Here is a 21,991-nt window from a genome sequence, read left to right on the forward strand (position 1 = left end):
CTTTTTCCTAAGGTAAGGTCTCACTCTAGCTCAGGCTGACATGGAATTCACCGTGTAGTCTCAGGGTGGCCTCAAACTCATAACAATCCTCCAATCTCTGCCTCCCAAATGCTGGGATTAAAGGTATGTGCCAAAATTAATCTTTCAGGGACCATTTCTATAGTTCCTTTGTGTTTTTTAAAATGTATATTTTATTGGAAGCTGGGCGTGATGGCACACACCTTTAATCCCAGCACTCTGGAGACAGAGATAGGAGGATTGCTGTGAGTATGAAGCCACCCTGGGAGAAAACAAAACAAAAAGCAAAGAGAGAGATTGATTTCATTGGACTGGAGAGATGGCTTAGTGGTTAAGGTGCTTTCCTGCAAAGCCTAAGGACCACAGGTTCAATTCCCCAGTACCCAAATAAAGTAGGGTGCACAAAGTGGCACATGCATCTGGAGCTCATTTGTGCAGCTGGAGACCTGGTGTGCCCATTCCCTTTCCCTCCCTCTCTTTCTCCTTTCTCTTTGTTTCTCTCTGCTTACAAATAAATAAATAATTTATGAATTGGCATGCCAGAGCCTCTTGCCACTGCCAATGAGCTCCAGATGCATGCGTATGCACCACTTTGTGCATCTGGCTTTACATGGGTACTGGGGAACTGAACCTAGGCTGTCAGGCTTAGCAAACAAGTGCCTTTAACCACTGAGCCACTGTACCAATCTGTTTTTTTGTTTTTGAGACAGACTCTCATGTTGCCCAGGATGGCCTCAAACTCACTATGTAGCTGAGAATGACCTTGAATTTCTGATCCTCCAGGGTCTTCCCCCCACATGCTAGATTATAACATGGGTTCACCACACTCAGATTTCTTATGATGTGCAGGGGATAGAAACTAGGGCTTCCTGTATGACAGGCAAGCTATCAAGTGAGATGCATCCCAAGCATCAACACATGAGCTTTAAGCACACTTCTGGAGTGTAGCAGTTACCCCATTGCAGGAACACCCGACTGGAAACATCTTATGGAGGGAAGGGGTTTATTTCAGCTTATAGTCTCAAGAGGAGGTTTTATCATGGTGGGGAAAGCGTGGCAAAAGCAGACAGCCTGGCATCACGTCTCGTCACATCAACTGGCAAGTGGGACTGGATGATACAATCCCAAGACCTGCCTCCAGTGATACACCTCCTTCAGCAAGGCTCTACCTCCCAAAGACTCCATCAGTTGGGGAATTAGCATGAGTGAAGCTTAATCACAAACACAGGAAACTATAGGGAAGATTTCATATCCAAACCCCTCAGAGAAGTTCTGGAAAGGGTAGCCACTCCTAAGCAGAGCCCTGTGAGCTCCACCCCACTGTGACCCAACAGAGGCTCTAGGCACCAGAGTTCTATGGGCGCGGGGCGCTCTTCACATCCCAGTCACTTACCACAGGGAGCAGACGACAGGGCGTTGGGGAAGATGGATAAGCACAGTGAGTGGCTCTAGGGGCAGGTACCAGAACAGGGCCTCTCAACCCAGTTCGGACCAACCAGCCCATCACCATAGCGATGCTAGAAAATTAAGCCTTTTCTCAATTACTTCAATCTATGTAGCTGCAAGCCCCTCTCCTTTTCTTTTTCTTTTTTTGTTTTTGTTTTTTGAGGTAGGGTCTCACTCTAGTTCAGGCTGACCTGGATTTCACTATATAGTCTCAGGATGGCCTTGAACTCATGGTGATCCTGCTACCTCTGCCTCCCGAGTGCTGGGATTAAAGGTGTGTGCCACCACGCCCGGTGCCCCTCTCCTTTTTCTTTCCTGAATATCCTTCATGTCTACCATCTACTTCCTCATCTTCAGACCTCTGTCTTCTCTGGCACGGGTTTAATTTGATGGTTTTATTTTTAGAGAGAGTGAGAGACAGAGACAGAGAAAGGGGAGAAAGAAAGAATTGGCATGCCAGGGCTTCAGCCGCCACAATTGAATGCCAGATGTTTGCACCACCTAGTGGGCATGTGCTTGCCTCACCTTTGTGTGTCTGGCTTATGTGGGATGTGGAGAACATGGGTCCTTGGGTTTTGCAGGCAAGTGCCTTAACCACTAAGCAATCTCTCTAGCCCTTTTTTTTAATATATATTTTTATTTATTTGCAAGCCGAGGGAGACAAAGAGATGCAGACAGAAAGAATGGGTTTGCCAGGGCCTCCAGCCACTGCAAACAAATTCCAGATACATGTGCCACTTTATGCATCTGGCTTTAGGTAGGAACTGGGAAACTGAATCCAGGTTATTGGGTTTTGCAGGCAAGTGCCTTAACCACTGAACCATCTCTCCAGTTTTTTGTTTTTTTTTTCCAAGGTAGGGTCTTACTCTAGGCCACGCTGACCTGGAATTCACTATGTAGTCTCAGAGTGGCCTTGAATTCATGGTGATCCTCCTACCTCTGCCTCCCGAGTGCTGGGATTAAAGGTGTGCGCCGCCATGCCCGGCTCAGCCCATTTTTTAAAAACAGGATCCCATACTATATAGCATGAAACTCAGTATGTAAAGAGTCTGGTCTGGAACCTCAATAATCCTCTGCCTCAGCCTTCTGAGTGCTGAAATCACAAGCATGAGCCATCACTCAGTTTGTAATGGTTTATAAGCAGATCCCTTCTGTCCTTTCAGAGGAACAGTCTAAAACACAGTTCTGAGCATGTCACTCCATCAGAGCATTCACGGGTCACCACCACTGCCAGACAAACTGAGCTCCGAGTCCTGCTCTCTCTTTCCAGCCCTACCCCTCCTCCTCATAGTACTAGAACGTTCCTAACACCCTTCCTGGCTATATGTCAAGCTGGCCTTTGACCCTGAGTCTCCACCTTTAGCAACGCCAAGGACTGGTAGAACCTTTGAAGCAACTTCTTTGTAAAGGTTTCAAATTTTCTTGGTCACTCTCAGCAGCCCCTCCATGACCCACCCCATCACCTATGGAACAGATGTGGACACGGGGGGGCATGATATATGAACATGTTGGCTACAGGCATTGGTGCTCATATTAGTTCTTTCCCTCATTGCTGATAAATAACTGGCAAAAGCAACTTATGTCGAGGCTAGCCTGAGGCTACATAGTGAATTCCAGGTTAGCCTAGGCCAAGAGCTTTCCTCAGAAAAAAAGGCAATTTATGGAAGGAGAGGTTTATTCGAGGGTAAAGTCCTTACACTATGTGGGGTATCGTGGTTAGGGTGACAGGCAGTCGGTCATACTGCATCCATAGAGATGAATGCATGCCAGCGTTTGTTTCCTTTTTTTTTTTTTTTTTTTTGGTTTTTCAAGGTAGGGTCTCGCTCTAGCCCAGGCTGACCTGGAATTCATTATGTAGTCTCAGGGTGGCCTGGAACTCATGGTGATCCTTCTACCTCTGCCTCGCAAGTGCTGGGATTAAACGTGTGTGCCACCATGCCTGGCTTTCCTTTTTAAATATTTTGTAAATTTATTTTTTATTTGAGAGAGAGAAAGAGGCAGAGAGAGAGAGAGAGAATGGGTGCCAGGACCTCCAGCCACTACAAATGAACCCCAGATGCACATGCCACCTTGTGCATCTGGCTTATGTGGGTCCTGGGAAATTGAACCCAGGTCCTTAGGCTTTGAAGACAAACACCTTAACAATTTAGCCATCTCTTCAGCCTCTGTTTCCTTTTTTTTTTTTTTAAAAAAAATTCACTCTGAGACCTCAGCTCATTGATGCTGCCCACATTCGTTGTAGGTCTCCCCACCTCAGTTAAGCCAATGTAGAAACTCCTTCAAGCTCCCAGAGATTTCTCTCCTACATGATTCTGGATCCTGTCAAGTTGACAATAAGGTTAACCATGATGTTGCCCAACACACATGAGTTATAGAGTTCGGATTATTGCCCTTCTGTTTAGCTCGCAACCTGGTGAAGTGGATGGTTAGAAGTCTCTAGAAATTGTCTTGACCTTTCTGGGACAAGCCCCAAAGCCTCCTCTCTTTCTTGGCATCATTAATCTAGCTGCCCATGGGCACTGCCTAGGTGCTGGGTGAATGTCTGCTGAGTGATGGACACCTCCCAGAGAAGCGATGACCACCTCCCCAGAGGAGGACCACTTCAGCCAGGGAACTTGTTTCTAGCCAGGGACTAAAGCTTGAATTTGTGAAGTCTGCACTGAACAAAGGCTTAATTACAAGAGCCTACAGTTGTAGCTGAAACTCACTAGCAAACTGGTCAAGCTTAAAGAAAGAGGCACTTCTTCCTAATTAATCCACGGGTCCTCCCCCCCCCCGCCCCCCAGTATAGCCTTTTCCTTGTTAGTTTTTCTGTTTAGTCTGCCCAACATCTACAGAGAGAGGAGCTCTGCGCTCACTTTCCCTGCTGCTAGAGAGGCTGGGCTTCCCACCATGAGAAAGGAACCTTCACTTAGAAAACAAAATATAAATCACCACCTATTGAAATGACAAAGTTTGTTTATTATGTAGGGTATTATGTAGTATAATTTTCTCCCAAAGGCAAATCCGAGGCTGGGGCACTTGACATAACCACTCTGGAGGTGAGCACTAATTTTCCCACGCGATGGGGAAACGGGAGCAGTGAGGTGACCTGCTCGAAATCCTTAGCTAGGAAGTGCAAGAGCCCAGAAATCTGTATCTGATGCCCTTCCAGAGGGTAGAGCTGGCATCTCCTTTGTTTTATTTGAGGGAGAAAAGGGGACAGACAGAGAGAGAGAGAGGAAAAGGCGGATAGAAATGAGCTCGTTAGGGCCTCTGGCCGCTGCACACGAACTCCAGACGCATGCGTCACCTTGTGCTAATCTGGCTTTACGCGGGTCCTGGGGAGTCGAACCTGGGTCCTGGGTCCTTAGGCGCTCTGTCCTCCCCGTTGGCAGGTGTGAAGACCCCGTTGTGGAGGAAGGACGTGGAGGAGCCCGGGCCCGGGAAGGTGGAGCTGAAGGAAGCGGAGGAAGGGTCCGAGGAGGAGGAGGAGGCCGAGGAGGACCGGGGAAGGCTGGGCGCCGAGAGCGCGGGAGAGGACGGGCCGGAGGAGGCGCGAGGGGCGGAGCCGCGCTCGGTGTCCTACAGCCCGCTGCGCCAGGAGGGCAGCAGCCAGCAGGTGGCGCTGCTGCGGCGCGCGGACAGCGGCTTCTGGGGCTGGCTCAGCCCCTTCGCGCTGCTCGGCGGCCTGGTGGCGCCCGCCGACAGGTGAGGCGCGCCCGCCCGCCCGCCGGGGCTCACTCCCCCGACCCCAGTTTTCTCGGGGAGGTGGGGAACCGATGAGCGTTGTGCGGTCGCCCCTCCTCAGGAAGCGGGGCGCCCCAGAGGAGACGTGCTTGCTGGAGACCCGGCGGAGACGCCCGCGCCGCGGAGGCTGTGCGCGCTGCGAGATCCTTTTTTGCAAGAAATGCAAGACCCTGCACAGCCACCCGGCCTACGTGGAGCACTGTGTCCTGGAGCACCCGGACCTGGGTCAAGCAGAGGCCGCCGAGGGGCCCTGAGCGCTCCCACTCCCGAAGCCTTTGCATCCCCTTGTCCTTGCCTGACCCCGAACTTCCCGCCTCCTCTTCTTCAGCACATGCCACAGAACTGCCCCTTCTCGGAGCCATCCTGAGCGCCCCGCTCCGTGAGAAGCCCCACGGTGGGCGCAGGGCTGCACACAGGACCGCATCTAAAGCCGCCAATACTACCAGAGCACCCACCCCCAGGCAAGCACCCCGCATCTGCCCCGCCCACTTGACTCGTGCGCCAAACACAGCCTCTCCGGCGTCTCTCCCAGTGCCTTGTGGCCCGGTAGGCAGAGGCATCACCTGGGGAAAGTAACCTCTGGATTCCCTCCGCCCCTTGAGAAACTGACCCTTTCCCTCTAGCCATTCAATAAAGCCTCTAAAAGTGTCAGTGTCTTGACGGGGGGGGGGGGCGGTGGCTGTGAAGATGGGAGGAGCCGCCTTCCCCTCCCTGGGGTACAAGCCAGAGAGCAAGGGATGGGCAGGGAGCCGACGCCCAGGCCTTCCCAGGACAGAGCAGTGCAAAGCACTTGCAGCCAAGTGCGCTCAAAGGGCATTCATTCTCCCCCTTGCACAGAGAAGAAAGGAGGGCACGGGGCCAGCTATGCCTCCGCGGAGCTGTGGGTTGCCCCCCTTCCACCCCGGCCAGATCATTCTCCCTTCCCTGCAAGCTGGCTAGCTGAGGTCACTGTGTGCCGAGGCACGGGCAGGTGGGGGTGGAGGGCAAAGAGAACTGGAGATCCAGATGCTAAAATTAATGCTGAAACTGGCTGAGGCACACAGCGGAGGTTGAGGAACTGGTTCCTTCTCCAGGAATCCTGGCTATTCTTGGCCAGACAGCAGGAGCTTCTGGAACGCTGTGCGTGTGTGTGTGTGGCCTGGAGAAGGGGAGGGGGCAACCTGCAAGAGCATTGTGGAGACTGCCTCCCCAGGGTCTGCTGCGGGCACACTCCCTCCGCGCCATCTCCTGCTGCAGAGGGGTCTCCTTCCGCCCCCTGGGAGGTCATTTTGCTTTCTGAGACGCTCGCCCCCTCACGCCATGACGCGCACACAGCTGGTTGGCCCTTGTTTGGATAGCAGAACATGGTCCCTGCATATCCTGCACCCAGTGCCTACCTGCGTTCGCTAGAAAAGATGGTTGCACCTGTCCAAGGACGACTGCTACTGCCCCGAAGCCCACCGATTGTTGGCGACTGTTTACTCAAAAAGCCAGGCGCGGAGGCCTCCCTCAGCCTCCCTCCTGCTCTGCGTGCTGATCCCCCGAAGGACATCTGACGTGGAGACCCTCGGGTCTGTCATCCAACAAAGCTGCTTGGGGATGGGGCCTCTGATTAAGAGACAATTTCCCAAGAATCGAAGAGTCCTCATCCTCTGGTAGTTTCGCTTTTTTTCTTTTATTTTAATTGGACAGAGTGTCATGTATCCCAGACTGACCTTGAATTTACTATGCAGCCAAAAAATGACCTTGAACTTCTGATCCTGCTGCGATTACAGCTTTTCTGTTAAGTTCTGCATCTTTCTGGGCTGGATCTCAGCACTGTGGCATCTATAAAGGTGCCTTCAGCAGAAGAAACAAAACTCCCAAGGCTTGGAAAAGGAGGCACTGGGGGTGGGGGGAAGTGCTGGGACCCTTTTTGTTGTTGTTTCTCCATAGATTGATCCCGCGGTCACCACCATGTGACCAACACACAGCACTATGTCCTCCAGGGAACAAATTCAGGGCGACTTCTACCTGGGGCCTACGCTGCCGGGTCCCCTCCAGGCAAGTTCAGCGGCTCCCCCAGACAGGCTGTGCCCCTCAGGCAGGGACAAGGAAGTGAGTGGCCTTAAGGCTCTAGCGGTTCGCTCCGTGCGCCTGGGTGGGGACGCCTTCAGAACAGGGCGCCTCCGGAGTTGGCATTCCAGCAGCCCATCCAGGGCAGTTCGGAGGCCCAGCGGCCCGAGGTGGTCACCCGCAGCGTAGCTTGGTCCAGGCGCCAATACTGGTCATCTCTAAAGAAGACGATGGAGCCATCGGACCTGGGCAGGGCGCCCATAATCTCCTCGGGGACCCCGGCCCAGTCCTGCATGCTCCGAGGGTAGTAGGGCTCCACCTGCAGCCCGCCTCGGGCCAGCACGTAGTAGCGGGCGCCCTTGAAGAGGATGAGGCGGCGCAGCGGAGGGAAGAAGAGGGCTGCATCGGGGTGGCGCGGCAGGCCGCCTGCCCGGCACTTCTGCGGGTGCCCCCACACGGGCTTGGAACCCCGGAACCTCCAGCATCGACTCCCTGCCGGGCATTGGGGGAACCTGGATGAGCTGGGCGCATTCATCCATTGGCCCTCCATCTCACCTCTGGCCTCCTGATCCCACTTCCTCTTGCTGCGGGGCCAACGAGAACTACACTATGAATTAATTATGAACGACAGGGGAGCGGATGTTAGGGTCTGGACTCCAGCAGGTGTCAGCAGAGAGCAGTGATAAATAAACCCATCTAGGGGTTGAAGAGATGGCTTCGTGGTTGAGGCACTTGCCAGCATAGCCAAATCACCTAGGTTCAATTCCTCAGGACCCACGTAGGCCAGATACACAAGATGGTGCACGCGTCTGGAGTTAGTCTGCAGTAGCTAGAGGCCCTGGGGCGCCCATTCTCTCTCTGCACCCCATCCCAAATAAATAAAAACGAACCCATCTAGCTTAGGTTGGGAGAGTAAGGGATGATGGTAGGTGGAGGGCAGGATCCTCTCCTTGAGTGAGAAATGGAAAACTGGGAAGACACGAATTCTCTTCTCTGCCAGGACGATTAGTAATTCAGTATGGGCAAGGATTTATTGCTGCTGCAGAACACTACTGGACATTTGCACTGGGACACACACCCCAGTGGCACAGGCACGCACCGCCCCCCCCCCCTCGCGGTGCATTTGCGCTGGGACGCCCGTGCCACGGGAGGGCTTCAGGGCCCGTGGTGCTCGCTGACCCCCTGGGGGATGGAAGGCACTCAACATAGGCTGAAGGAATGAGTGCTAGTCACTAGATAAGACCGTGTATCTAGCAGTACGCTGTACACTCTAGTAACTGGCTTTCGACCCCCCCCCCTCCTGTCTCAATCAAGCCTGACTATTTAATTTCCCTGGCCAAGAAATTCAAGCCCCAAAAGTTAAGCCTCACACAGCCAAGGACTCCATGAAGACACCCGTCTCCTCCTGAATTACAGAGCTCAAAAGCCATCCTCAGGTTCTCTCTAGCCTCTTCTCAGAGAGGCTCCCCAGGAAATCCTGGACACCTGCTGCTCCCCACTCCATCCCTGAAAGAAATCTCTTGGCTGACTTCTCTGGGCCACACATTGCACTGGAAGGAAAGACTCCACCCGGGACCCGCTGTCTGCGCTGCTTCCTCCCCTCTTCTGACCTTAGGCAGGGCACTTCCCTCTCGGTGCCTCCATCTTCTCAGCCGCCCCAGGGCTAGTACCTTTGAAGAAGTAGAAGTCTCCGTCTTCCAGGGACACGGCGGCAGCCTCAATGTTGGGAGGCAGCCCGGGCCACCTGTCCTGTAGTGGGCGGGGCTCTGAAACGTTGCCGTCAGCTGCCACCTCCCAGAAGTGGCTCCCTTTGAAGATGGACAGTCGCTGCTGTCCGTCTTCCGGGAAACAAGAGAGACTTAAGTAAGGGCCATTGGCCTCCTGCTGACTTTTGGCGGTGTTGCCCTAACCGCCCCCCCCCCCTTTCCAAACAACATCATGCAAAAGGGTAGAGTGTGCTCGGGTAGGTAGAGAGGAAGCAGGACACAGCTTTGCTTTGTGTGAACTTGCTATGCCGTGGAAATGTGTGGCTTGAGACTTTGGGATCCTACATAGTCCTTTCTCCCCACCTTGTAGTCCAGCTCGAGGGACCTGCGAAGGTGTGTGGGAGGGGGATGGAAGAAGTCAGGTGCAGGAGGGACCATCTTACCTACAGTGATAGCATCAAAGGAATAGTGGCAGTATTTAGGACCCTGGATGTCAGGATGCTTGACCTGGGAGCTGTGGAGGTCCCAGGCCTCAAAGTCGGTGAATAGCTTTCCTGGGAGCTGAGTGGCCACGGAGCGTCCTAGGGGCTTCCCTTAAGGGAAAAGACAGAGAGATCAATCAGACGTGAGTGGGGTCAAATAGCGGGTGGAAGATGGCCTCCCCTTCTCCCATGGTAAGGAAAGAGGAGGGAGAAGTGAGAGTAGCCCTCCTGTGGGCACTAACCAGGGAATCTCTTTTCCTCCCTACAGCCTGGGAAAGAAGGACCCACTGAGACAGCATATGCATGGCCCTATGTGACCTTGGACAAATTACCTAACACCTCGGAGCCCCATTCTCCTGATCTGTAGAAAACAAACAAACAAACATACTCGGAGCCTCTGGTTACAGTGCCTGGTCTGTGGTAGATGTTCAAGAAATAGCAGCTTGTTACGGTCACACTGTGTAGCTTTCCCAGGCTACAAAACATGTTCACACTCACTTCCACCCAGCATCTCCGTGGGGGAAGCAAGACTTCAGTTATCAGCCCTTTCGGCAGAAGGGGAAACTGAGGACTCTCTAAGAGGTAACATTTCATCCAACAGCAACTGCTAATCAGGCAACTTCGGCCCAGGTTCCTGGCTCCGCACCTTGGCACCCTTGGGTGACATTCCTGCTGAGACAGGCTCCTGGGTGGCGGCAGGGCCGACTACCCTGAGCTGGCCTACCGTGAGGACAGACAGCATCCCTGCTATGCCCAGGGAATAGGTTAGTGGGGAGCAAACGGAGCAGAAGGTAAGGCCTGGAGTGGGGGGCAGGAGCACTGGTTGAGTCTGTGTCATGGGGCAGAGGTGTGATGTGACAATGCCAGGGGGCTGGCCGGAAATTCAAGACCTGAAATACGAGGGAGGGGTGGGGACAAGCTGTGCTCGTGAGTTGGTTGATACTGATGGAGAGACGGAGGGGGTGGGGGGAGGTGGGAGGCATTGACGAGGGAGAAGTAGAAGCTTGGGGACTTTCTCAATTGAGGGGGGGGGGCCCTGAGACTTTAGGACTGGGAAAGACCGGAGGCAGGGAGGCCAGGTCCCTGTGTCCGGAGTCCAAGGACCCGAGGCCTTGGGGCAACAGGAGTAAGGCCCAGGGCGGGCTGGGCTGCTCACCGTACAGGCGCTGCACGGCCAGCACGTCGTCCCAGCTGAGCAGCGCGTCGCGGCCCAGCCTCTTGTAGTAGGGCGCCATGAGCGCGCGCGGCGCGGGCGAGTGCGCCAGGCCCAGGGTGTGGCCGATCTCGTGCGCCAGCACCACGAACAGGTTGCGGCCGCGGCGGCGGCTCAGGGACCAGCGCTCGTCCCGGTCGAAGTGCGCTTCGCCGCGGCGGGGCAGGAAGGCGTGCGCCAGGGCGCCCCCTGCAGGCGGCAGCGGGGGTCAGCGAGCACCGCGGCCCGGGACGCCCTCCCCCGGCACGGGCTTCCCAGCGCAAATGCCACCGTGTGAGTGTGTATGAGTGTGTGTGTGTCCCAGCGCAAATGCCACCGTGTGAGTGTGTGTGTGTCCCAGCGCAAATGCCACTAGGGGTGTGTCTGTCCTAGCACCAATGCGTGTGTGTGCGTGCGTGTGTCACTAGGGGGTGTGTGTCCCAGTGCAAATGCCACTGTGTGTGTCAGAGACTGTGTGTGTGTCCCAGTGTAAATGCCACTAGGGTGTGTGTGTGTGTGTGTCCCAGAGTGTATGTATTTGCTGCCTGCCTCCCCTCCCGTTTAAGTCTGGCAGAGGCTGGAATGTGGGGAAGTGAGCAGACTGTCTCCTAAGAGGAAGCCTGGGTCTCAGCGCTGCTTGAACAGATTACTGGGTGTATGACCTTGCACCGGCCTTTAACCTCCCAGTGCCTTAGCTTCCTGGTTTGAAAAAGGCAATGGTGACCTGAGCGTCTTCCTTATGGAGCACATGTCAGGTGTGTGTCACATCAAATTCTTAGAACGATACCTAAAGCTATTTTTAGAAGATCCAGGGGTAGGAATCGTGGTTACTCCTGGAAGGGGAGGGATGTCAGGGCCTTCTGTTCTGTCTCTGCCTGAGTGGTGGGTATGTGAGGCTCTTCAGTGTTGAGCTTAATTCCAGCACTCAGGAGGCAGAAGTAAGAGGATTGCCATGAGCTCAAGGCCAGCCTGAGACTCCAGAGTGAGTTCTAGGTCAGCCTCACTAGAGCAATACTCCACCTCAAAAAAAAAAAAGTTTACATGGGGAGTCCAGTGTCCCAGTGGCCAGCCAGTGCCGTTACAGTACTGGAGTGTGTCTGGGATGGAAGTGAGCGCGCCATGTAAGTGTCATGGGTGCCAAGAGCTGCATGCGAACGTGTGTATGTGTGTGTGTCCCATGTGGATACAGGCAAGGGCAGGGCTTCCCGCAGTTCTCACACCTGCTCCGCAGCAGAGCCTGGCAGGGCCTGAGCTGTAGGAAAGCTCAATAGAAAGCAGGACAGAGTGAGGCAATGGTTCAAGTTCCCAGGCCACCCGGAGCTGAAGTCCTCACTCTGAAGGCTCCAGTCAGGTTTCCATCCCTTGTTCAGAACAAGGAGATGCATAAACAGCGCACCTTCAGATTCTGAAGGGTGACACTGAGCAGGAAGGAAGAAGGGTTTACTTTGAAGCCAGAAGCCTGCAGGTTGGGGACAAATGGACTAGCTATGGGGGGGGGGGGTCTGTAAAGCGCTTCTCAGGGGAGAAAGCCTCTTGCCCTGGGGCCATGACTCTGGTAGTAGGCAGGGGATGAGGAGGCCACAGGGAGGCTCTGGAAGTTTCTGAGTCTGCTGTAGAAAACAAGAGATATACAAGGCTGTCTAGAGGCAGGGATGGAGCAGGACCTCAGAATATTCTCCAAGAATATATCATATGCTTGAGTTTGCAAAGTGCTGGTCATGCCAAGCCTCCTCTGGGGACTGTTGTTCCCATTTTACAAATGGGGAGCTTGAGGCTTCTTTCAAAGGGAATATGGCTTTCCCACACTGTACAGAGAGTGGGTGCTTTACTGTCGCCCCCAGATTGCCTTTCCTAGTTAGGTGACCCTCTTGCTGGATGGAGGGAGGCTTTGTGGCAGCACCTGGGCCATCGAAGGCATTGTCTAGCCCATCATTGTGGTCCCCTTGGAAAAAGGTGAGGCGGATGTCAGCGGGGCCTGTGGACGGGGCCTCCCAGAACTCCAGCGCCGAGACATTGCTCCACACCTGGAAGGCGGCGCGCACGGCCCCACGGACAGCTGACTCGGGCAGGTGCTCAGGCCAGTTCACCAGGCGGTAGGAGAGGTGTTGCTTGTACCATTTGTTGTTGCCTGCCACCAAGAAAGGCAGTGTCAGTCACACCTGCTGCCTGCGGCCGGTCTACGAGCCCCGGGATGATGAGAGGCCAGGCCCTGCCCTGGTGGAGAAGACATAGACCTTGCCCTACACAGTCCTCTACTTGACACGAGAAAAGACATGGCTTTGAGGAAGAAAGCCCTCTGGCCAGGTAAACCACCCTCGTTCACAGACTCCCCAGTCTAGTGTCTTGGCCTGGGAGGTACCATGCGAAGTAAAACACGCAGCCTCTGCCTAGTAAAAGCTGACCCCCCTGCCTGCCTCCAGAAGGCTCTTCCATCAGGGCTGAGCCTGGAAAGCTATGTGTCTCTTGCTGACAGCAGATCCAAAGCTCAGCCTCAGGGTCCAATGGCAGGGTTGGGGGGGGGGGCTGGGCACTGGGGTCCCAGCTGCCTCTCCACTCCTCACAATCTCTGTCACCTCTCAAAGACTCTAACCTGTGCTTGACAAGGTCTATGGCCAGAAACCATAGGACCCAAATATTTGAGTCCTTTTCTTCCTTCATGGTCTCCTCCTCGCTTCTGCAGGGACTCTGGAGAACCCAGGCAAGTAAGAACAAAGAGTGGTGTTTTTTTTTTTTGTTTTTTGTTTTTTTTTTTTGTCACAGACTCAGGAATATTTTCCATCTTTTCAGTTAAGTTTCTTTGCCACAAAGATCAGTTCCTCCCTTGGGCTGGGACTCTGGCCTCTGACTTAGACATGCAAATGTGCCCATCTCCATCTGCAGGGGGCCTATTCCCCCCCCCCCCCGTGAAAAGTTTTGTAGCCCTGCAAACTCAGGGGCTAAGATTGTGACCCCCAAGTGGAAAGCTGACAGATTGGAAGCCGGACTCCTGGATGGGTCCAAAGTGGGATAACTGTGACCCTGCGGGGAATCAGCCAGCCCAGACTCCCAGCATGAGAGGGGAGCTGAGCTGGAGCCTGACCCCAGCCCGGGGCTCCTTCTATGGTGCCACACACGGATAAGCAGGCCCCTTTGCTGAGATGCCAGGCCTATAAATCTGCCTGAACATCACTTGATTGGGTTAAGGCAAAGGCTTGGCAAGGGCTGAGATTCCCCAGATGGAAGGGAAGGTCACAGGGAACAGAGGAGCTTGCTCCCTGGCCCTCTCATCCCTCGGGACGTGGGGGTGGAGTGTGTCCCCCCTCCCTCCCCTGAGTTCCACTCCATTCAAGGCAATGCTGTTCCCTGGGCCTGTTTGGCCTGGCAGCCACCCAACCACTGCCTCACAGCCAGTGACCAGCCCTCCGGGAGGGGAAGAAGGAATGATTCTGAGGAAGGGAGGGAGACAGGGAAGGCCCGAAGGCAAGGCCTGGGGACCAGAGGCACCGGTTGAGGAGGGTTCATTCTGTTCCTAGAACACTCTGCTACTTTCTGTAACTCTTCACTGGGCACACACCAACCTGCACTGGATTCCTGCACACTGCTGTGGGTCACTGGACTCTTAGACACTAGCCTAATGCACACAAGACTTTAATGTAGCGAGAGGTGAGGTGGCTCCTTCTGACCCTTACTCCATGAGCAGGAAAGGAAGGCAGTGTCGGTGACAGGTCTCAAGATAAAAATCCTCTGTAGGCCTAGGCTTGAGTGAGACACTGCCTCAAAAAAATAAAATCCTCTGGACAGACTGAGAGAGAGAATGTGTGTGTGTGTTTGTGTGTGTGTGTGTGTTAGGGAAGGGTAGGGAGGATGAATAAGAACAGGAATTTAAAGAAGATGACTGTTTTCTTTGGGAGGGATGGGGCTGGGGGTCACTAGAGGGCCTATCAGGGAGGAAGGAACTGTCCTTGGGCACGTGGGGCGGCAACCTAGTCCTCTCCCCACTGTGTCTCTAGAAGGCTGGGGCAGCACTGATTTTCACAGCAACTCCATAGCACATAACATTGACCCTCAAAGTCCCACAGGGAAGACAGGAGGAAAAGGCGCTAGAGAAAAGACAGCCAGAAATTGTAACCTGGGAAGGATCATGGAGTCATGGAGTCCTGACTCCCAGAAGGCAACTGATGCTGAGGAAGGAACAGGAGCTGGGAAGCTCCTCTACTTGCAAACTTGAGTTGTGCAGTCTTTCCAAGCCTCAGCTTCCCCGTCGGAAGTGGCGTTGATAAAGGTGGTAAGGCTCCAATGAGACAGCAACGTGAGTCTGCCTAACATGCGGGTGTCAGTAAATCTCCATTCCCATCATTGTCGCCTTCATTTTCCACCCCAGATGCACCTCCCTACTCTGCACCTCTGCCAGGCACAGAGAGAAGAGCAGGCACCTGGAATGAAGTTCCCCAACTCAGCAAATAAGGATACGGAATGAGGCTGGGCATGGAGGCAGAGGTAGGAGGATCACCATGAGTTGGAGGCCACCCTGAGACTATATAGTAAATTCCAGGTCAGCATAGGCTAGAGTGAGACCCCACCTCGAGAACACACACACACACACACACACAAAGAAAGAAAGAAAGAAAGAAAGAAAGGAAGGAAGGAAGGAAGGAAGGAAGGAAGGAAGGAAGGAAGGAAGGAAGGAGGGAAGAAAGAAAAGGAAAGGAAAGGAAAGAAAAGAAAGAAAAGAAAAGAAAAGAAAAGAAAAGAAAAGAAAAGAAAAGAAAAGAAAGAAAAGAATACAGAATGGGGACTGGAGAGTTGGCTCAGCAGTTAAGGTGCTTGCCGACAAAGCCAAAGGACCCAGGTTCAATTTTCCAGTACCCACATAAAGCCAGATGTACAAAGTGGCATATGCTTCTGGAGTTTGTTGGCAGTGGCTAGAAGCCCTGGGATGCCCATTCTCTCTCTATCTGCCTCTTTCTCTCAAATAAAAATAAAATTTTGAGGAAAAAAAAGAATAAAGGGCTGGAGAAATGGCTTAGTGGTTAAGACACTTGCCTGCAAAGCCAAAGGACCCAATTTCAATTCTCCAGGACCCATGTAAGGCAGATGCATAAGGTGGAACATGCATCTAAAGTTTGTCGTCAGTGGCTGAAGGTCCTAGTATGCCCATTCTCTCTCTCTCTCTCTCTCTCTCTCTGCCTCTTTCTCAAATAAATAAAAAATAGAATATTTTAAAAAAGAATACATAGACTGAGGTCAAGGTAAGGCTAAGCTAGAATGAGACCCTGTTTCATAATAAATAATTAATTAATTAAATAATTAAATAATTAAATAATTAAATTATTTGTTGTTCATCTGAAGCTCAGATTTAACTTGGCATCCTGCATTTCACTGGCAAACCAACTGATCCAAGTTGGCCAGTGGCAAATGCACTCATTAGATCCTGCCTTGAGGCAAAGGCAACATATGGCCAGAAGGAAGCATCCCCGGGACTCGAGCCCAAGCAACATGGCCAATGCCATTTCTGGGACTACCCCACTTTCTACTGCATTTTCACAGGCCCTTTGCACTTGGAAATCAGGGGTGGATCTCCTTTGCCACCCAAGAAGGCCTGCCTGCCTTCCGGATGGGGGAGCAGGAGAAACCTCCATGAGCCAAGTGACATGACCTCAGTCACACAGCTGACCCTTGGACTCAGGGCCTCGGGCTCCAGGGACGGCATGCCCTCTGTTCTGGCTCGTCCTGGGCCTGCGCCTCTCCTCCCACTTCACTCTTCTCTGCTGCCCAGGAACACAGTGGGACACAGAGCATATTGACAACCAAGGACATCTTGACCCCAGGGCCAGGACTCCATTGCTGACTTCCGAATGAATGTAGCCATTCAGTGCCGGGCACCCAGGGTGGCTGGACGCATAGGTGAGGTGGAAATGGAGTAGCAAATGCCCGGAAACAGCCGCCCTGCAGCGGGCGCATTGACTGGCAAACAAAAATAAACTCTGTGCCTTCCAGCTCGTTCAGAAAGACAGTGATGTCAGTCCCCGACAAAGCCGCGATGGCCTGAAGTGCTCGCAGTAAAATTAATTACAGGTGAAAGAAAAATTGAAGATGGCAGAAAAATCCTCATCTTGTTAGCAATCTTAAAAGCTATGAAATCGATCCAAGACATGTTGACTCAAGTCAAAGTAATCACGGTACTGATTTACATGGTACTAAATTACACTTGCAAAACTTGTTACTTGTGGAAAATTGACAGAAGAATCAAATCATCATCAACATTTCATCATAAACAATTCATCACAAATATTCGACCCTGGAATGTTAGATTTGGGAATTAAAAAGCATGAGAGGAGGGAGAGAATGTTGGATGGAACTCAGTGGTCCAGCTTAATGCCCTGCTTAAAATCCAGCATGGGCGGGGGTGAGGGGGACTGGAGAGATGACTTAGCGGTTAAGGCATTTGCCTGTGAAGCCTAAGGATCCAGGTTCAATTCCCCAGGACCCACATAAGACAGATGCATAAGGTGGTGCATGCATCTGGAGTTCATTTGCAATGGTTAGAGGCCCTGGCATGCCCATTCTCTCTCTCTCTAATAAAATATTTTTAAAAATTCATCGTGGAGCTGGGCGTGGTGGCGTAGGCCTTTAATCCCAGCACTCAGGAGGCAGAGGTAGGAGGATAGTTGTGAGTTCAAGGCCACCCTGAGACTGCAGACTGAATTCCAGGTCAGCCTGGGCTAGAGTGAGACCCTACCTTAAAAAACAAAAACAAATAAACAAACAAAAAATTCAGTGTGGGCGGGGGTAAGAGGGAGAGAGAGACAGACTGAGAAAGACTCCCAACGGCAGAAAGGGAAGAGTATGGAACAGGCAGTGGTGAATGCTTGGCACATGCCAACCCTCAAGAGACAGTGATTAGTGGTGGTCAGGGGCTGGCAGGAGAGGGCAATGGGGAGTAAGTGCTAATGGGCATGGAGTTGCTTTGGGGGATAATGAAAATGTTCTGGAATTAGAAATTAGCTTGTGGTAATGGTCGTACAACTTTGCAAATACATTAAAAGCCAGTGAATTGGATACTTGAAATGGGGAGATTACATGGTATTGAATTCCATCTAAATAAAGCAGTTAAAAACATGCCTCAAACAAAATAAAATTGGCTAATGGATCACATCTTTTTCTTTTCTTTTCTTTCTTTCTTTCTTTTTTTTTTTTTAAGAGGTAGGGTCTTGCTCTAGCCCAGGCTGACCTGGAATTCACTATGTGTCTCAGGGTGGTCTTGAACTCACGGGATCCTCCTACCTCTGCCTCCTGAGTGCTGGGATTAAAGGTGTGTGTCACCATGCCCAGCTGGATCACACCTTTTTGAATAATTGCTATGTAAAATAATTGATTCTAATGAAAATAGCTTCAGAAAAATAGAAATGAAAATTGTTGGCAACAGTTTAACTGCTCTGCATAGAAAAGTGATCAGGGAATTAAGTGGGGCTGGATGGGGTTTGGTCTGGAAATACTCAGAAATATAAAGAAAACTTATTAATACTGATATAATTCCCAATTATGGTCCTTGAGTCAAGAGGCCCTATGCACACCCCTCCCCTCCCCTGTGCTAGGGCCAGGAGGTGTTGACAGGGAGTGGTCCCACTTGAGTTGCTTTGCTGGTTGCAGGCTTTGGATACTAGGGAACCCCAACCTAGTTGGGCTTTAGCAGCGCTCACCTGGCCTTGCAAAACGTTTCTTACGACTCATTTGGGCCCGGGGTCCAGGAAACAGGACACGGATCCTCTCTGTCCAACTTGAATGACTGTCAGCGTCGGCAACCCCACAGCGGGGACGTGTCATTTGACGCAGAGTGGCCTGGTCCAGCACTCCACTGATGGGCAGCTGGGACACCCACTGGAACTCTCTGCCGGGAGGAATTAGGAGAAAGGACTAGAGCGGGAGGTGGGTGGCAGGGATGAGGACTTCCAGGAGGAGGGAGCAGAGTGTTGGAACTCGGCGCCCTGCACCCTGAAGTGCCCGACGACGTTCTTCCGTCCTACCTGACAGCATTGCTGAACCGAGTGGGGGCTGGGGCTTTGGCGGTCTGCTCCGTAAGGTATCCGTACTTCTCCAGGAAAGCCTATGGGAGGGAGGAACATCAGCTCCCCTCAGTACAGGGCACCTTTAGAACCCTGCCCTCGACTCTTGTATCCAAGGGCCCGCGTTAAACACAGATCCAGCTGTTTTCCCTCCTGCCCCAAGGGGATCTGTAAATTACACCAGAAAAAGTTCTGGAATTTCAGTCAAAAGGCAATTCCAGGCCCCTGTGGACTAGCTGGATAGTCTCAGGCAAGTGACTCAATATACCCAAATGTTTCTCTTCCTTGCCATCTTCTGGTTTTATTAGTGCTCTAGCTGGGTATAGTGGTACATGCCTTTAATCCCAGCACTCAGGAAGCAGAGGTAGGAGGATCTCTGTGAGTTCAAGGCACCCTGAGACTAGTGAATTCCAGGTCAGCCTGGGCTAGTGTGAGACCCTATCTTGAAACACACCCCCCCAAAAAAAACAGAACTCTAGCAGGGCATGCTGAACAGTTATGGGTTCCATATTCAGGCTGGCCTGGTTTGAATTCTAGTTAGCAAGATACTTCCACAAGTTTCTCAGCCATAAAGTCAATTATTACTAAGTGTATACTCTATTTTTATTTTTATTTATTTATTTATTTTTTTGGAGGTAGGGTGTCACTTTAGTCCAGGTTGACCTGGAATTCACTATATATTCTCAGGGTATCCTCCAACTCACAGTGATCCTCCTACCTCTACCTCCCTAATGCTGGGATTAAAGGTGTGCGCCACCATGCCCGACTCTCATACTCTTCTTTTTTTTAAACTTTATTTTTATTTATTTACCTGAGAGAGAGAGAGAGAGAGGCAGAAAGGGGGAGAGAGAGAATGGGCGCAACAGGGCCTTCAGCCACTGCAAATGAGCTCCAGATGCATGTGACCCTTGTGCATCTGGTTTATGTAAGTCCCTGGGTCCCAGGGAACTGAACGGAGGCCGTTTGGCTTTGCAGTCAAATAACTTAACCACTAAGCCATCTATCCAGACCCTCATACTCTATTTCTTTTCTTTTCTTTTTATTTATTTATTTATTTATTTTTGGTTTTTTGAGGTAGGGTCTCGCTTTAGCTCAGGCTGACCTGGAAATCACTCTGTAGTCTCAGGGTGGCCTTGAACTCATGGCAATCCTCCTACCTCTGCCTCCCGAGTGCTGGGATTAAAGGCATGCGCCACCACGCCCGGCTTCTCATAGTCTATTTTTAATGAGAGCTAATCGCAAAAGCATCAAAGCACATGTCACATAGGAGGAACTTCATACAGAGTACCTGTTACGTGTTATTCTAACGTACACCATCCATCCATATGAACTAAGTTTCCTTTGAAACCTCTAAGCACTCTAGAAAACTCTGAGATATTGATTAGAAACTGATCAGAGGCTGGTTCTACCATGCCTAGATTAGGAATTAGCTCTCTAATTCTAGTTTCTTCTTAAAGTGATGGGAGTGCTCAGCACTGCAATATCACTATCACACCTTCCAAGGCTCAAGGTCTTTTGTGGAAGAGGTGGTGTAAAGAATGTAAGAGCCAAAGGAAAGGCAGGATTACTTACAATGTGCTTCCCCCAGACAAAAGTGGCCTGGATATCCATGACCTCACAGTGCCTGATACTACCTACACAAGACCATCATAGTAGGAAGAAAAGATTATGACATTAAAATAAGAGAGAGGGCTGGAGAGATGGCTTAGCGGTTAAGCGCTTGCCTGTGAAGCCTAAGGACCCCGGTTCGAGGCTCGGTTCCCCAGGTCCCACGTTAGCCAGATGCACAAGGGGGCGCACGCGTTTGCAGAGGCTGGAAGCCCTGGCGCGCCCATTCTCTCTCTCTCCCTCTATCTGTCTTTCTCTCTCTGTCTGTCGCTCTCAAATAAATAAATAAATAATGAACAAAAAAAATTAAAAATAAATAAATAAATAAAATAAAATAAGAGAGAGACTGATTGAGAGGGGGAGGGGATATGATGGAGAGTGGAGTTTCAAAGGGGAAAGTGGGATATTGTTTACAGTCATGGAAGTTGCTAATTTAAAAAATAAAAATACAACTTCTCCTTCCTCAAATACAAACACATTTTGTAATAGTTTATTTATCTGAGAGAGAGAGAGAGAGAGAGAGAGAGAAAGAGAGAGAGAGAGAAAGAGAGAGAGAGAGAATGAGAGTGCCAGGGCCTCCAGCCACTGTAAATGAACTCCAGATGTATGCACCACCTTGTGCATCTGGATTACATGGTTACTAGAGAATCGAACGTGGGTCCTTAGGCTTTGCAGGCAAGCACCTTAACCAATAAGCCATTTCTCCAGCTGCAAACATAATTAAAGCTCTGTGACAACAAAGGCCCTTACCACCAACCTTATAATTGATATAAAAATTTGACTTTTGTAGGCGTGGTGGAACACTCCTTTAATCCCAGCACTCAGGAGGCAGAGGTAGGATTGACATGAGACCAAGGCCACCTTGAGACTATATAGTGAATACCAGGTCAGCCTGGGCTAGAGCGAGACCCTACTTAGAAAAACTTTTTTTAAAAAAATCTGTTTTTGACTTTCTAGAAATAAATATTTTGAGTTAGAAACCTGCAGCTTCTTCCTTTGATTCATTCATGCTGTTAACTTAAGCAGTGTACTAAGTCCTCTGCTGGGTGTTATGAAATAAGATAAAGAAGTTTTTGCTGGGGAAATAGCTCAGCAATTAAAGGCACTGACTTTCAAAACCTGTCAGTCCAGGTTCAATTCTCAGCATCTACATAGAGCCAGATGCAAAGTGGTGCATGTATCTGGCATTCATTTGCCACAGCAGGAAACCCTGGCATGCACACACACACAAATAAAAAATTTTAAAAGGGGCTGGAGAGATAGCTTAGTGGTTAAGACACTTGCCTTCAAAGCCTAAGGACCTAGGTTCAGTTCCCCAGGACCCACATAAGCCAGATGCACAAGGTGGCACATGCATCTGGAGTTCGTTTGCAGTAGCTGGAGGCCTTGGTGCATCCATTCTCTCTCTCTCTCTCTCCCTCTCTTCCTTCCTCTTTCTCTCTCTCTCTCAAATAAATAAATAAAATAACTTTAAGAAAAAAAAAAAAAAGCCAGGCGTGGTGGTGCACGCCTTTAATCCCAGCACTCAGGAGGCAGAGGTAGGAGGATCGCCATGAGCTCAAGGCCACCCTGAGACTACATAGTGAATTCCAGGTCAGCCTGGACCAGAGTGAGACCCTACCTCGAAAAAAAAAAAAAAGCCAGGTGTGGTGGCACATGCCTTTAATCCTGCCACTTGAGAGGCAAAGGTAGGAGGATCACTGTGAGTTCAAGGGCACCCTGTGACCACATAAT

General features: G+C 51.3%; 2 protein-coding genes across 2 annotated transcripts in view; one reads left to right on the plus strand and one right to left on the minus strand.

Moving 5' to 3' along the window:
* The first annotated feature begins 1,443 nt into the window (after positions 1-1,443).
* Positions 1,444-5,447, plus strand: C9H17orf50 (chromosome 9 C17orf50 homolog). Its single transcript, XM_004664481.1, has 3 exons — positions 1,444-1,456; positions 4,842-5,154; positions 5,255-5,447. The coding sequence occupies exons 1-3, from the start codon at positions 1,444-1,446 to the stop codon at positions 5,445-5,447; spliced, it is 519 nt and encodes a 172-aa protein (XP_004664538.1).
* Mmp28 (matrix metallopeptidase 28) overlaps positions 5,204-21,991 on the minus strand; it is a 33,980-nt gene continuing 17,192 nt past the window's right edge. The window contains exons 2-8 of the mRNA XM_045159544.1: positions 18,611-18,690; positions 18,287-18,474; positions 12,508-12,735; positions 10,572-10,817; positions 9,377-9,526; positions 8,898-9,065; positions 5,204-7,719 (exon numbers count right to left, since the gene is read on the minus strand). Coding sequence (XP_045015479.1) covers positions 7,325-7,719; positions 8,898-9,065; positions 9,377-9,526; positions 10,572-10,817; positions 12,508-12,735; positions 18,287-18,474; positions 18,611-18,690 — 1,455 coding nt within the window. The 3' untranslated portion in view covers positions 5,204-7,324. The remainder of the gene's footprint in view (positions 7,720-8,897; positions 9,066-9,376; positions 9,527-10,571; positions 10,818-12,507; positions 12,736-18,286; positions 18,475-18,610; positions 18,691-21,991) is intronic.

Source organism: Jaculus jaculus, chromosome 9 (assembly GCF_020740685.1).
Source record: "Jaculus jaculus isolate mJacJac1 chromosome 9, mJacJac1.mat.Y.cur, whole genome shotgun sequence".
NCBI classification, from domain to species: Eukaryota; Metazoa; Chordata; class Mammalia; order Rodentia; family Dipodidae; genus Jaculus; species Jaculus jaculus.

Coding starts and splice junctions, on each gene's coding strand:
- C9H17orf50 (XM_004664481.1), top strand. Junction 5,155..5,254: donor CTGGTGGCGCCCGCCGACAG/GTGAGGCGCGCC, acceptor GCCCCTCCTCAG/GAAGCGGGGCGCCCCAGAGG.